The following is a 13,638-nucleotide window of genomic DNA, read 5'->3' as shown; positions in this document are numbered from 1 at the left end:
AACTTTTAGTTTGGGTTCGAGCGCCCATAAACTTCCAATTCATGTCAACATATCCATCAATTTTGTCACGGTTTTTTGCTAAATTCATCACTTGCGCACACGCCGTGCACCGGATTAATGATACATTAGATTTGTTGTAAGGACCCAACAACGAAGGATCAAACGGACTAAGATTCCAACGGAACAGAAACATAAAACACTACTAATAACGTAGCGTAGACAAACCTTTGGAAGTCCGAAACAAATTATAACGCTTTCGGTCAAACACATTCAGAAACAAAAACAGAACATGGAAGAAGATCAAAATTCATCCAAAGGCTCTAAAGCATAATCTAAAGATGTATTAAGTTCTTATACAGTGTTCAAAAGACAAGATCTAGATTCATAAGCTCCAAAATTATAATCAGAACACCACTCATTCTTCGAAAGCAACGACCTCCTCTACCTGGTTTATCACCTCTTCGACCTCAATAGCTTTAGCCTCGTACTCCTCTTCCTCATCACTTGCTTCTCCGTCTCTCAGATTTTTCCTCACCTCTTTCTCTTCTTCGTGCTTCTGCTTCCACTGAGCCACCCACTTCTCCCATTCCTCCTTCAACATTCTTCTTTTCTCGCGATCCTGCTCGCTCAAGAAGATTGAAACATCCTGGTCCTCTGCCTCATACTTCTTGCTGTACTTCTTCAAGTTCTTTGCAATCTCCTCCTCTTTCTCAGGAGTCAAGAATGATGGCGGCCTTGGGCGCCATAAGAACTACAACAAAGGGCTATGCAGTTAGAGCATGAATCTATTACAACTAGAATTTATCTATTGTCACAAAGGCATGTAGTACTTCCAAATCTATCATCACAAACTTCATTGCATACAACACTACGACATTACTATGAGAAAAAAGAATTCGTAAACTAAATTATTTTATACCCAATTCCTTCATTTCTTTTTCTGTTGTAAGAACCTTGATGTAAATTGTAATAGAGATGATTAAAGTTTTTTAAAATTGAGTAATATGTCAGAATATAGAGCATGAGAATAAGATTCAGTGCCTCCTCTATAATGGCATTACCTGAAAGAAATGATCCTTTAGTATCCGATAAAGTAGCTTGCCATTGAATGTCCAGATGTTGAAGCCGTTCTCCATCTCATGGACTGAGGTCACTGCAGTAGCTACATATCTGAAAGACAAAACTAGCATGTCAAAATCAAGATGCAAGTAAGAAACCAACTGACAAGTAAGATATCCAAAATTATACCTTCCGGTCGGATCCCATTCGATATCTGTCGCCATGAAATGTTCAGCGGTGGCCATGGTTTCAAGCTCATCTACATTGTAAAACTCTAGCTGTCCATTAAAACCTTTCAATCCTGCCAGAATAATGAAGTGGCCGGTAGGTGACCAGTAAAGGGCATTTGCCTGCTTTCCCTTGAGAGTAGTGAGCTTTGAAACACGCCCAGTATTGTGAGCACTTCGCATGGAGTAGAAACTTATGTCGGGCCTTGGGTTGTTATTCGCATTTGTGTTATCACAATGAATTACTGCGAACCGGTGGCCCTTAGGCTCCCAAGCGAATGCAATAATTTTGTCATTCTTATTCTCCAATTCCAAGACTTCGATAGGAATGTCCCGCTCCTTGATTCTGAAAAGCTCAAATCCAGTGTATGTACTTTTCTTTGTTTTGGTGTAGCGGTCAACTTTAACAGCTAGATACTCCCCATTGCTCTGCCAGTACATTTTGCAATCGCTGACGCTGAAAAGATTCTTCTGCCTCAACTCCTCCTTAGCAGGGATTTGAACAAGACTCACCTATTTGTATCAATGAAGCATTAGTTTAACTACCCTACAGTGAAATACAGAAAAGGGGAAACAGAAAAGACCAGATCTAGGAAAACAGAAAGTAAAATGGAACAAGATACACACCCTAGCAGGCTGGTTGCCACCACCCAGTTCTGGAACAAATAGTGCAAGAATCGGATCAGTTGGTGACCAACTGAAGTCCATGACATTTTCCACCTTCATTGACTTTTTGTCTACAAGAGAAAATGTTTCCGTCTCGTATACAGAAATAACATTTTTACCCATCCTGGCAAAGTACTTGTCATCTTTTCCCCCAGCCCATCTGCAAATATTAAAAGAAAAGGTAAAGCATTAAAATACAGTTAACACTCAAATTCACATTTGCGTCATATAAACTTACTTGAAAACAGGCCAAGACACCCCGGCAACACCTCCAGCTCCTCCAATAGCAAAATCATCTGGGCTTCCTTTAAAATCTCTCATTACTTTTCCGGTCCTCACATCAAAAATGTTTATCACGACCCTCTGTAAAATAATTTCACATTAGAAACAGAAACAAGGCAAAAGAAAAATCACAAAAAGTATTGAATCTCACTCACATTTGCATCACGAGGATTGCTTGGTTCATGGCTGCTGTATGTCACCAAGTATTTCTCACCAGGTGAGAAATCAATCAGTCGAACCTGCAGTTGACAGTCACAGGTAAGGACCGAGAGAAAAAACAAATACAGATACAAACTAAAACTGAAACCAAAAACCAAAAACAACCTGGGAATGAGCATAACGCATCAGACGATTGAACGTGGAGGCGCCTCCCCAGACTGCAGCACCCTGCCTATGAACAGTGGCCAGGTAAGTCCCCAGAGGGGACCACTGCACGAAGCTCTCAGTCCAGAACTGTAACAGATAATACATATGATTATTCACGGTTGAAGTATTCAATATAAGAGAAGGTGACCATTAAGAGGGAAAACATCAACAATGTGTAAAGGGGAATAGACATCCACTTACAGTGCGTTTGTAGAACGGTTCCGGCTTCAGGTGCCTTGCATCGTTCCATAGCACTTCCGTGTCCGCACCATAACGAATGACCAGCTGGTCCCTGGCCTTTTCGTCGGTTAGCCACTGTTGTAGGTTTTCCTGTAATGATGCCCAAGAAGATAACATAATAAATACCAGAGCTTATTTCCATTTCAGAATGTCCAAAAATTTTGATTGATTAGAGCATAATTACCCCCGGAGTATACGGTTTACTTTCTGGAGGGGCCCATTGATCCGGAACACTCATGAACCGATCAAAGTCGTTAAACATGTTGACAACAAAAATATGTGATCGATCCAGCTTGTATCCATGAGTCCTCTCTTTGGCAAGCTCAGCTTCCTATAATCACAACAATGCAAGGTTACATATCAATCGTTCACACACAGAGACATAGTTTGGGACCCAAGTGATGATTATTCATCACGCGTATCTATCAATCTGCGAAATTTCATTGGAAACACAATACACACACAATTTGTCATTTATGAGAGAAAAGATACCTGAGGGGTATTAAACTCAAGGAAGCAGTAACCCAAGGTTTTATTGGTTTCGGGGTCCAGAGGCATCCAAAAGCCGTCGTCTTTGATCACACCAATCTGACTATAGATTTTACGTATGACGTTTTCGAGCTTCTCAAACTTTTCCAAAGGAACAACAGGGAGGTTATCAACAACAATTATGTTGCTAAACCCTGCGTCCAACTCCGAATTGTCCACATTGTATATATCCTCATCATCACTACGCAACCATTTAATTAATTAAAAAAATACTCAAATCATGCTTCTAATACACAAAATTTCTGCGTAACCACTTTCGTTATCAAACTTATGGAAACACGATAGGGTTTGGGAAAGAACGAATCTTGCTATCAATTTTCTGGAAAGTCAGGGTTTGGGTCGGAGCTAGGATTACCTGATAATGCCAAAGTCTTCGCCGGCAGGGAGGCGGATGGAATCGAGGTCGAGCTGCGAGAGGTCGATTCCGATTCGGGCCGCCGTCGCCTCTATGTCATTGTACGTCATGATGTCCGCCATGTTTATATCGGAGAAGCCGGATGTTCGAGAGGGCCTCGCGCAGCAGTGCGACGGAGGTGAAGAGGAAGCTTTTTAGGGTTTTGGTGATACTGTGTGTAGCAGCTATCGGTTGTGTTGCAGATGCGTTATTCGGTCAGTTGGAACTTGGATCTTGGAACTTGGAACCTGGTCCCTGCGAAATAAAACGAAAATATAAATATTTACGTCTTTTATCTGTAATTGTATTTGATTGGAACTTTGAGAATTTTTTTTTTTTAATAAATTAAAAGTATGTAATTTAAGTTTGAAGTAATTTTTAAAAATTTAAAGTCTATTAGATTAGAAGTTTAAAGAAATTTATAATATTAAGTATTTTCAATTAGGAATTAATTTTAAAAAAAAATTATGAAATTAAGAAATTAAAGACAACTGAGAAAATTCGTACTGCATTTAACATTCACGAAATTTTGAGATATCAAAGTTTTATGTGAAATTTCTCCTATCAGCTAAACTTCATCAAAACCTTTTAAAACCTCTCAGAATTTCAATTAATATAACTAAAGTCAGGCCAAGCCAAAAAGTTTAATGACAATCATGAGCCTTCCACCGAAAAGACTATCATGGGCTTAGATATTGTTTCCAAAACTTTGCAACCAAAGCCCAATACTAGCCATGGCCTTGAGACTAAATGGCGTTGCCTCGTTTCAAAGTGTTTTTGAAATAATTGAAAGTGTTTTTAATGAAAATAGTTTAATATTTCAAAAGCACTTAAAGTGTTTCATGCAATAAGCACCATTATGTGCTTCATGCAAGATGTACTTCAAGTGTTTTTCCAAGATTCACTTCCATTTACTAAGAATTTGTTCCAAATAATTAAAAGTGCTTTCAATCATTTTAAAAGCACCTCCAAACCATTCAAGTTTAGAACTTGTTTGAAATTGACTTTTGTAAGTGTTAAATTTTTTTATAACAATTAAACACGCTTCCAACTGCATATAAGATATCATCATTTGGAAAAGAAAAAAACAACTGCGTATAGCAGAAAAACGTAAAAGCAGTTATTGTTGTAAAAGCATCTTTGGTCGTCTCCAAAATCGTGCAACCAAAAAACCCAATAAAAACGTTCCTCACTATTGGCTTGTTTTTAGTAGGAAAAAATTCAAGTATTTCACATCGTAAGAGGGGTTTTATGAAATACTTGTTACATGCTTCTTCTTAAAATAGTTACATTTTTAGTAATATTGCTACATATTCGTAGTAGAAACAGTCTTCAATAGGTCCTTGTTATATAAGCAATTCTCAAAACAGAGACAAAATTAAGGGCGTTCAAGGACCGAACAGTTTCAGAAATTCAGGTGACATAACGATTCGTCCTAACATATTATGTGGAAGGAGTTAACTAGTATATGGGGGTATTTTTTTGCCTAGTCAGAGGTGGAGGTGCAGGTGGCGGTGCTTTCTGCAGCCACGTTGAGGACAATTATATGATCCTATCCGTCTGCATGTCGCATGCAGAATTTATCAACGCGTGTCGCAAGCAGACTTCATCCGCCGTCTGCTATAAACCCTTCCTCTCCATCGACTACGAGTTATTTTTATTAGGGTTCCTCCTATGCTTTCACTTCAGCCGAAGAGCTTTGTGGTGGTAATTATAAAATTCCAATTAGATTTAAATTTACTGTTGCCTGGATTTACCATGAAACCAAGTCAAGCAAAGTAGTAGCTCGTACTGATCGATCAGGTAATTAGATCTTACGTTTAAGATTATTTTAGTTAATTTGCTGAGGTTCTTGACTATGTTTTGTTAGGGGAAAACTAAATTCCAGATTAATGGATTAATTTATCATGTTTGTTTCTATTTATTTTTCATTACTTGGGATAGTGTTATTTTGTTCGATTGCTTGCTACATGATGCCTAGAAATTTCTTCTTTAAATTAATTTTTCGCTTTTTCCAATCAATTTTCAAGCAATTCAAGTGACTAAGGTTTATCCAGGATACCCTATTTGAAGATTGTATTGTTACATGATTTCTATTAAAATCCACTGTCGTTTGCCCTCAAACGTGAATAAGGGGATTGATGTATTTCAATTTAGAAATTCCGACGTTTTATCAAAATTCTAAGTTTATTTACTTCGTCGAAATCCAAAATTCAATTCATTAACTGGCAATAATTTGGTTGCTACATGTATCATATATATGCATAGGATGGAGGATCCAAGTGGGGAGTCCGAGCTAGAAGAAGACTCCCCTGAAGCTAACCATGGGAAGGTGAGGTGGATCTTGAACAAGGGATGGGGACTTGGGTTGAAAATTCTGGTGACTGGTATGGTAATTTCTTCTGCCCCAATTGTTCTTCCGCCGCTTGTTGTTATTTCCGCAATTGGGTTTGCCCTTTCTGTTCCATCCGGTGTTGTCTTGGCAAGTTATGCTTGCACTGAGAAGATCATGAGCAAGTTGCTCCCTTATGGTGAACCTCCTCTTTTGTCAGAAAATAATGGAACGTTAATGTCGAATAACGAAGAATTCGAGCAAGATGAGGAATGGGAACAGGACACATGGGTAGGAGGGAAGACTGACATCGAAAAGGAAGAAGGGTGGGATTGGAGGGATAGACTTGAAGGCGGCGAGATGAGAGTAGAATTTGTGGATGAGGAAAATGATGCCATCATTGCGGAGGATTCACAAGGAAATGTAACTGAAGATGCGGATGAAAATGTAGAAGAAAATGGATATCAGGAGGACGTTGATGAGTCTACGAATAAGAAGGAAAAGCTAATATTGGATAGTATTTACGAGGTGAAATTTGAAGGATTGACTGATGATTTAAAGGATGATTCTGTACTAGATGAGAATCAAGTCGACGAGGTGTGTGGATTGGTATTGAATGTGATTGAGGGTGATGAAACTGATGATCAAATGGGAGTGGCACCGATTGAAGTGACTAGCGTAGTAATCGAAGAGAGCGAGGATCAAGAAAGAGTGAGTGATATTGTAGAAGATGAGGAGTTGGTGGAAGAGACAAGGGGATTGCTAGAAAAAATAAGGGATGAAGGCAACGCTGATAATGCAATGGAGATGAACAAGCAGTATGTGGGAGAAACTGGAGGAGGTGGGGAGGTAAGAAATAAAAAAATTGGTTCACATGCTGAAGACATTGAGATACCAGTTGAAGCTAGAATTGCTGGTATTGGATCGCAAGAACCGACTAGTATCTTGGAAGGTGGAGTTGGGGAAGTATCAGATGAATGTGAAGGTATGCAAGGATTCCAAGAAATGAGATATGCGAACGATGCAAAGACTGTTTCTGAAGATGTCAAACCGACTAGAGATATTGGGAGTGTTTCGGAAAGCAAGAATGCTGAGAAAAATTTAGAAGTGGAGAAGCCAATAGGGGAAACCAAGAATGTTAACGATGTTTTAGAGGAAGAAAAGAGAATGGCAGATAAGAGAAATATGAAACCTGTGGTGAGCAGCATTGTGGAAGACGAGCAAAAGCCTGTGATAATCAGAGAGGAACCAGTACAGGAAGGAAGGAGAACCAAGGATAGCATCAGTGACGTAGATTTTCGGTTGATTAAAGAGAAGGAAACTGTGGTATCCTCAAATTCATATGCAGGCGGGCTTCATTTGTTCAATGACAAAAATGTTTCTGGTCAGCAAGACTGGTGTGCTTCTTGTGAAACTTCTGAAGGTGAAGTTTTTAAAGCGATCATCACAGTAATTTTATGCACTGTAGTTTCTTTCTATTGCAAATAATTTGTTCCCAGTTCAGTAATTCTAGTATTAACTCATACTTTTGGAGGACCTTCAGGTAATGTGGGTGATGAAGCTACAGAACTTCCCGTTTCAGGCATTGCTCATGAATCTACAGATTCTGGGATGTCATCCGGGAAGGACTTCAACGTGCATTCAAATGGGGTTAGAGTTTATTTTATGTTCTACGAGCTTAAATAATAATCTCAGATACACTTGTTCTTAAATTAATAGGGAAAGGAGAATCCTTGCACCGATTTTTTCTCCTTGTAATGTTCTCGTTGAGTCTATCTGCATGCTTAAGCACATATAATTCTTTTTAGCATGACACTATTCAGTTACATATCACATTTGATTTGATAAAATGGTTGATTAGTTCATGTTCTATCACAAGTTTCACCCAGAATGTGAAGCATTCTATGGACACCGTTTGCGAGCCGATAGAAGTAAATTGACAATTAACAGAATAGAAATGATGTTGTAAGCCGAGTAAGAAAGCTGAAAATAAGAGAATCTACATGTTTCGTTGATTATTGAGTTGTCGACCTCGTTTTAGAGGGAAACTTAAACTGGTGATAAAAGCCCGCTGATCGAATAAGTATATTTATAGTTGCAAATTGTTTCAATAATTTAATGTGACCGATAGCTGAGTTGCTTCATTCGCTGCATCTTCAGGTACTGTACGATGAGGCTAAAATACGGGAGAAGATTGGTGCTGTGCGAAGTATAGTCGGATACAAGGGCACACCCCATGCAACATGCATAGAGGAACTGAAGGCTCTTTACCTCTTCACCGGGGTAGAACCCCCGACGATATCATTTGGTGACCCTCCCGATCTCGAACAAGTTAATCACAAACTTCGCTTTCTCATGTCCATCATCGGAGTTAAACTGGACTCGTGAGTTGCTGGCGGCTTGTACTTGTAGATTTTGTGTTGTCTGTTTCCGGTTTGATGTCAGATTAAGGGCAATTAGTAGATCATTAGATCGTGTGTATCGGTTTAGCATTTGTAAGCTGCAGATACCAGAAAACGTTTTGATCCAAAGTTTGTGCTCTCCGCAAGCTAGAAACTGTAAGATTTCACATCCTCTGCCGGCAACCGGCCCGCAGGGCGCTTTAGTCTCGGAAGTCTCAAGTTATCTGTAAACTTAAGTACCTGTAACTGCAAGAGTTGTATATTTGGCTCTACTTTTACCATTTTCGTCGGTCGATATAATGTTTGCTTCTCATGGTGGTTTCTTCTGTAATTATTTGAGGCTTTAAATCTCAGTCTACTAAACATGTCAACGGTATTGCGGTTTAAAATTCAATTGTAGAAGTGCAGAAAACCTAACAAATTGACTTCGACATAAAAAAAAAAAACCTAACGAAATGGCTCGGTTCGGCTCTTGCCATAAAAGAAGTCAAAAGGTTTTAATAAGTGCTGCAAATTTTTCTTTAGGAATTTTAATACGGGAGTGATTTCTAACACCTAACTTTTGCATCTTGTACGTCCCTTTTATTTCGTTCTTGGATTGGATAAATACTCAACTTAAAGAAATACATAAAGCAGAAGAGGCTAGAAGATAGAGAAGGGAAGTACGAAAGTCACTTTTTTTATATATTTTAAGTGATTAAGTGAAAGTCTTTTATAATCTTGAAGAACTATAGATTTTTCGACTAAATGTAGTCAAAAGTATCTTTAGTTATCAATAAGATGTAAAACACGAATTTTATGGCATTTGACATATCTCATGTGATGTACTAAAACCTTTTTTTTTGGTAAAAATGTACTAAAACCTTTGACAGTAGGTTGAATGAGTTTGATTTACATATATATATATATATATATATATATATATATATATGCCATGATATGAAATAAAAGTACAAGTGCTCTTAGAGCATCTCCTAGGAACTTCTATTACCACCTTTAAAGACTTATGTAGGTACTAAAGAGAATCTTCGAGGTTATGTATAATAAAAAAGTCCATATAGTATAAATCCTAAATTTGAGAACTATATAATAAAAAACTCTAAGTTAAATCTAGACGATTTATTTATGGTAAAAAAAAATGTGAGGCCCAACCTGTAGGTGCGTCAACAGTGGTCTGGCGACTAGCATCCACACGCTGCTAGAGCAAGTGGATGAGCTGCAACATCGCTCAAACCCAATTTTTGGAAGAAGCATGCAACCTTTTATGTGGGTGGGCCTCCATCCCCATCCAAAGTTGTCCCTATTTATAGTCCTCAAATGTGAGGAAACTTTTGAGTACTCCCGCCAATCCCTATACTATAGGGGACTAGAACTCTGCCAAGCCACAAAGTCTCTAAATTTAAAGACATATGGTGATAGACAGTGGTAAGGATTATGGGACTTCATTAGAGATGTTTTTAGAAAAGCACTTGAAGTGCTCCATGTAAAAAACGTCTAACTGTGCTTCTTATAGAAAACACATTAGATAATTTTAAAACTCCAAAACATTTTTTCTTAGTGATTTTAAAACACTTCCAAACAATCGTTTTTTTTTTTTATACCAATTTTACGTTAAATAGAACATTATTGGATTATCGACCAAAAAAAAAGGAACTTTATTGGATTATCCAAGCTTAAATAAAACATGTCGGTCACACGTGCGAACGACAAGTGACGTGCAAACCCAAACACAGGTGGCCAATGGCCGTGATGGACGGAGAAAACACAGTCAGAAATCTCGAAATCTAAAAAACCAAAAAAAAGCGATCTTCCTTCTCTCGTCTTCCCTGCAGTCTCTGCAATCCCGGACAAACCACGTTGGACCAATTATTCTCTGCTATTAATTTTCGAGAGAGAGAAAGAGGAGAGAGAGAGAGAGAGAGAGAGAGAGAGAGAGAGAGAGTGATTTCTAGGCATAAATATTCATGTTTGTACGAGTGACTGAATGAGAACTCCGCCTTCTCTGCTATCTCTCACTATTGACTTAGCTGTCCTCAACCTCCCCAGTATATCCGATCTCTCTCCTCTCCCTGACCACATCCTCCTCGATCTCTTCCTGGTACTCTCTCTACCCTCCTCTATTTCTTCATTCATTCATTATTTTCACCTTACATGACCGATTGGTAATTTGGCATTCTTGTTCTTGATTTTACCGCGAAAGTAACTTTCTTTAGGGTCTCAAATGGATTGTTTGTTTTATTGTGGACATGGGCAGGCTTGATTTGGTGAGATATGAATTGGGTTTGTCTTAATTTTTGAAATTTTTATGTCAATCGACGTGGGTTGAAATTAATTGCTGATTCGCATGATTTGGGGATTTTAGGGATTTCTACCTCTTTTGGATTTTAGGTTTGTTTTGTAATAGCATATGTATGTTGTCATCCTGCATACATTTACTGAATTATTTCTTTTAAAGACCGTTTATCTGTCTAATCTTTTATGGTAAAGAATGTTGAATGTGTTAGCTTCCCGGATATTGGAGTGCTACCTGTATCATGTAAATTTGATGACTTTATCAATGTTTATATTCGATCTGTTCGTCGTGTAGCTCCACATGGACAATCATGGGACAGATGTGGACTGCCTATGATCAAGATTGTTGTGTTTCCTGCAATTTGTTGTAAAAAATTGCTCTCATTGATCACTAGTGGATAATGTCGATTTAGCAGAGAGAAAATAACATCATCCCCACCCTCAGCCCCCAACCGATCCCTCTCCCCATTGTGAAAGATCAGCAAGGTGTTCTGTGTTTGTTACGTTGTGAAACGTTGTGCTTGATGAGAATTATAGATTGAAATTTCAGATTTAGCTGAAATTGAAAAATAGTGTTTGATTGTTTGATTCTAATCAAGAGACCTTCGTCATTTTGGCTTTCTAAGGTCTCTGTTTGCCTTCTGCTTTCATGTATGATTATGCATTTGGTATATGGGAATAGTAATGTTCAGTTTAATGGCAGAAAACTTTGAGAGCAGGAAAGCTAAATGAGAAAGTGTTGAAGCTGTTTGTAGCAACTGGCAAGGAAGAAGTACTTTCACTAATCCGGGCACTTAATATTCGGCAGACCCTTACCCCTGTCCTTCCTACCAGTAAGTTTTGTTTGAAAATTTCCAGTGTCCTTCCTTTCCTGTAATATTTTGAAACCGATTTTGGCAGCCTTCTTCTGACCTACAATAATATCTCTTGCAGGATGCTCTGAAAAGTTTTGAGATTGGGTGTTATTGTGTGAGCAGAGTATATAACTTTTGGAAGACAAAGATCAACTAATTAAACAAGCACGTGCAAGTTTTGTTGTTTTTCTCTCCCAACTCCTGTTTGAAGATGTCTGACACAAGCATCAACCCCAGTGAGGTTGACATCGTGGTTGCAGCAATCAACTCCGACCTGACTCCATTCTTGAATGAATGGAGACCAATATTCTCCCCATTCCATCTGATTATTGTCAAAGACCCTGATATGGATGGGGAGCTCCATGTTCCAGAAGGATTTAACGTGGATGTCTTTACCAAATCTGACATAAATCGGATGGTGGGCTCTTCTCATTCCATTCTCTTCTCTGGTTACTCATGCAGGTATTTTGGTTACCTGGTCTCAAGGAAAAAATATATTATCTCAATTGATGATGACTGCATCCCGGCTAAGGACAACAATGGTCATATAGTAGATGTGGTGGCACAGCATATTACCAATCTCAAAGCTCCAGCTACCCCATTCTTTTTTAACACACTCTATGATCCGTATCGGAAGGGAGCAGATTTTGTTCGTGGTTACCCATTTAGCCTGAGGAGTGGGGTTACATGTGCGCTATCATGTGGACTGTGGCTCAATTTGGCAGACTATGATGCACCAACACAGGCCCTCAAGCCAGAGCAGAGGAATTCTCGATATGTGGATGCTGTAATGACTGTTCCGGTGAGATCTTTAATGCCTGTAAGTGGAATAAACATTGCTTTTGATCGTGAGGTGGTAGGGCCAGCTTTGTTCCCGGCTTTGAGGTTGTCAGCGGAAGGAAAGATCAGGTGGGAGACAGTGGAAGATATATGGTCTGGAATGTGTGTAAAGGTCATATGCGATCACCTGGGAATTGGCGTAAAAACTGGGATACCTTATGTATGGAGAAAGGAAAGAGGTGATGCCATTGAAAGCTTGAAGAAAGAGTGGGAGGGTGTGAAGCTGATGGAGGAAGTGGTTCCTTTCTTTCAGTCAGTTAGGTTGCCACGATCAGCCGTGACAGCAGAAGACTGTGTTGTCGACATGGCAAGGGCGGTGAAGGAGCAGTTGGGAAAGGTAGATCCTATGTTTGCTCGTGCAGGTGATGCCATGGCGGATTGGGTGAAGCTCTGGAAGTCGGTGGGATCCAGCGCACCGGAAGTTTAATGCCTGAATTCTGATTCAGCCTCTTCTGTTTTATTCCTTCTTTATTTGATACAGAATTTTCTAAGCTTCTAATGTTGATCTCCCTTGTAGACTGACTGATGATGAGATTATATGTGGGTGAAAATAATTGATACCTTGTTTGTTGTTGTTTTCATGAAGATGGTTTATATAATTTGGTCTTTTATGTTTTTCTAATGACTATTTTTCTAATAGAAGCAATTGTACTGTACTAAGTTAATCTAAACTACGGGGAGGGGAATATCAGACCGGTAGGACTAAACACAAAAGCTGATCCGAACAAGCACGTAGAAGTACATATTTAACAATGGGAAGTGATTTTAGTGTATCATTTTTCTTTTCTTTTCTCGATTGACCTCACAGTGGGCTTGTCATAATAATTTGGTTCGAATTAGACTTTTGGTAAGAATTGAACTTAAGATTTCTAATTTATAAGTGAAGAGAATTATCATTAGACTGTAATACTAAGCAATTATTTTAGGCCTTTTAGATTGAATAAATCATAATAGAATAAAGGGAGAGAAATAAACATGGAGTGCAAAGACAAAAAAGGACATGCGAAAATCATTTCACCAAACGATAAACCGTCAGAAAACATGTACCAAAGTTAGCAGCTTACTCATACGAGAAACAAAATACATAGCTCGATTTCTTTCACGCTCCGGCCTTGAAAAACAAATGACCTGCTGA

At 38.7% G+C, this 13,638-nt stretch overlaps 3 protein-coding genes across 4 annotated transcripts; 2 read left to right on the top strand and 1 right to left on the bottom strand.

Annotated features, from left to right (window-relative positions):
• Window positions 1-226: 226 nt before the first annotated feature.
• On the bottom strand, window positions 227-4,057 carry LOC137722500 (eukaryotic translation initiation factor 3 subunit B-like). The gene is made up of 11 exons (XM_068461516.1): window positions 3,745-4,057; window positions 3,333-3,570; window positions 3,025-3,171; window positions 2,802-2,930; window positions 2,559-2,687; window positions 2,390-2,473; window positions 2,191-2,315; window positions 1,914-2,112; window positions 1,249-1,799; window positions 1,062-1,170; window positions 227-751 (listed from the first exon to the last, which is right to left on the bottom strand). Exons 1-11 carry the CDS (start codon window positions 3,864-3,866, stop codon window positions 416-418), a joined length of 2,169 nt encoding a protein of 722 aa, XP_068317617.1. The 5' UTR covers window positions 3,867-4,057; the 3' UTR covers window positions 227-415.
• Window positions 4,058-6,045: 1,988 nt separating this feature from the next.
• On the top strand, window positions 6,046-8,830 carry LOC137723541 (uncharacterized). Its single transcript, XM_068462740.1, has 3 exons — window positions 6,046-7,538; window positions 7,659-7,765; window positions 8,276-8,830. Exons 1-3 carry the CDS (start codon window positions 6,053-6,055, stop codon window positions 8,501-8,503), a joined length of 1,821 nt encoding a protein of 606 aa, XP_068318841.1. The 5' UTR covers window positions 6,046-6,052; the 3' UTR covers window positions 8,504-8,830.
• A 1,446-nt stretch (window positions 8,831-10,276) lies between these two features.
• LOC137722436 (probable UDP-arabinopyranose mutase 5) lies at window positions 10,277-13,118 on the top strand. Of its 2 annotated transcripts, none has more exons than XM_068461441.1 (3): window positions 10,277-10,615; window positions 11,513-11,646; window positions 11,889-13,118. In XM_068461441.1, exons 1-3 carry the CDS (start codon window positions 10,502-10,504, stop codon window positions 12,928-12,930), a joined length of 1,290 nt encoding a protein of 429 aa, XP_068317542.1. In that variant the 5' UTR covers window positions 10,277-10,501; the 3' UTR covers window positions 12,931-13,118. The 2 variants fall into 2 exon arrangements, with proteins under 2 accessions (XP_068317542.1, XP_068317541.1); XM_068461440.1 differs by having other exon boundaries at window positions 10,278-10,615; window positions 11,529-11,642; window positions 11,743-13,118.
• The last annotated feature ends 520 nt before the right edge of the window (window positions 13,119-13,638 follow it).

Source organism: Pyrus communis, chromosome 17 (assembly GCF_963583255.1).
Source record: "Pyrus communis chromosome 17, drPyrComm1.1, whole genome shotgun sequence".
NCBI classification, from domain to species: domain Eukaryota; kingdom Viridiplantae; phylum Streptophyta; class Magnoliopsida; order Rosales; family Rosaceae; genus Pyrus; species Pyrus communis.
This window is presented reverse-complemented; position numbering and strand designations above follow the sequence as displayed.

Bases quoted from the DNA above. Each gene is read 5' to 3' on its own strand.
- LOC137723541 (XM_068462740.1), top strand. From the start codon at position 6,053: ATGGAGGATCCAAGTGGGGAGTCCGAGCTAGAAGAAGACTCCCCTGAA. The intron at 7,539-7,658 runs GTGAAGTTTTTA...GAGGACCTTCAG, and splicing joins TTCTTGTGAAACTTCTGAAG to GTAATGTGGGTGATGAAGCT. The intron at 7,766-8,275 runs GTTAGAGTTTAT...CTGCATCTTCAG, and splicing joins TCAACGTGCATTCAAATGGG to GTACTGTACGATGAGGCTAA.
- LOC137722436 (XM_068461441.1), top strand. From the start codon at position 10,502: ATGAGAACTCCGCCTTCTCTGCTATCTCTCACTATTGACTTAGCTGTC. The intron at 10,616-11,512 runs GTACTCTCTCTA...GTTTAATGGCAG, and splicing joins TCCTCCTCGATCTCTTCCTG to AAAACTTTGAGAGCAGGAAA. The intron at 11,647-11,888 runs GTTTTGTTTGAA...GTCTGACACAAG, and splicing joins CCTGTCCTTCCTACCAGTAA to CATCAACCCCAGTGAGGTTG.
- LOC137722500 (XM_068461516.1), bottom strand. From the start codon at position 3,866: ATGGCGGACATCATGACGTACAATGACATAGAGGCGACGGCGGCCCGA. The intron at 2,688-2,801 runs GTAAGTGGATGT...TATCTGTTACAG, and splicing joins AACCGTTCTACAAACGCACT to TTCTGGACTGAGAGCTTCGT. The intron at 752-1,061 runs GTAATGCCATTA...CCTTTGTTGTAG, and splicing joins TAAAGGATCATTTCTTTCAG to TTCTTATGGCGCCCAAGGCC.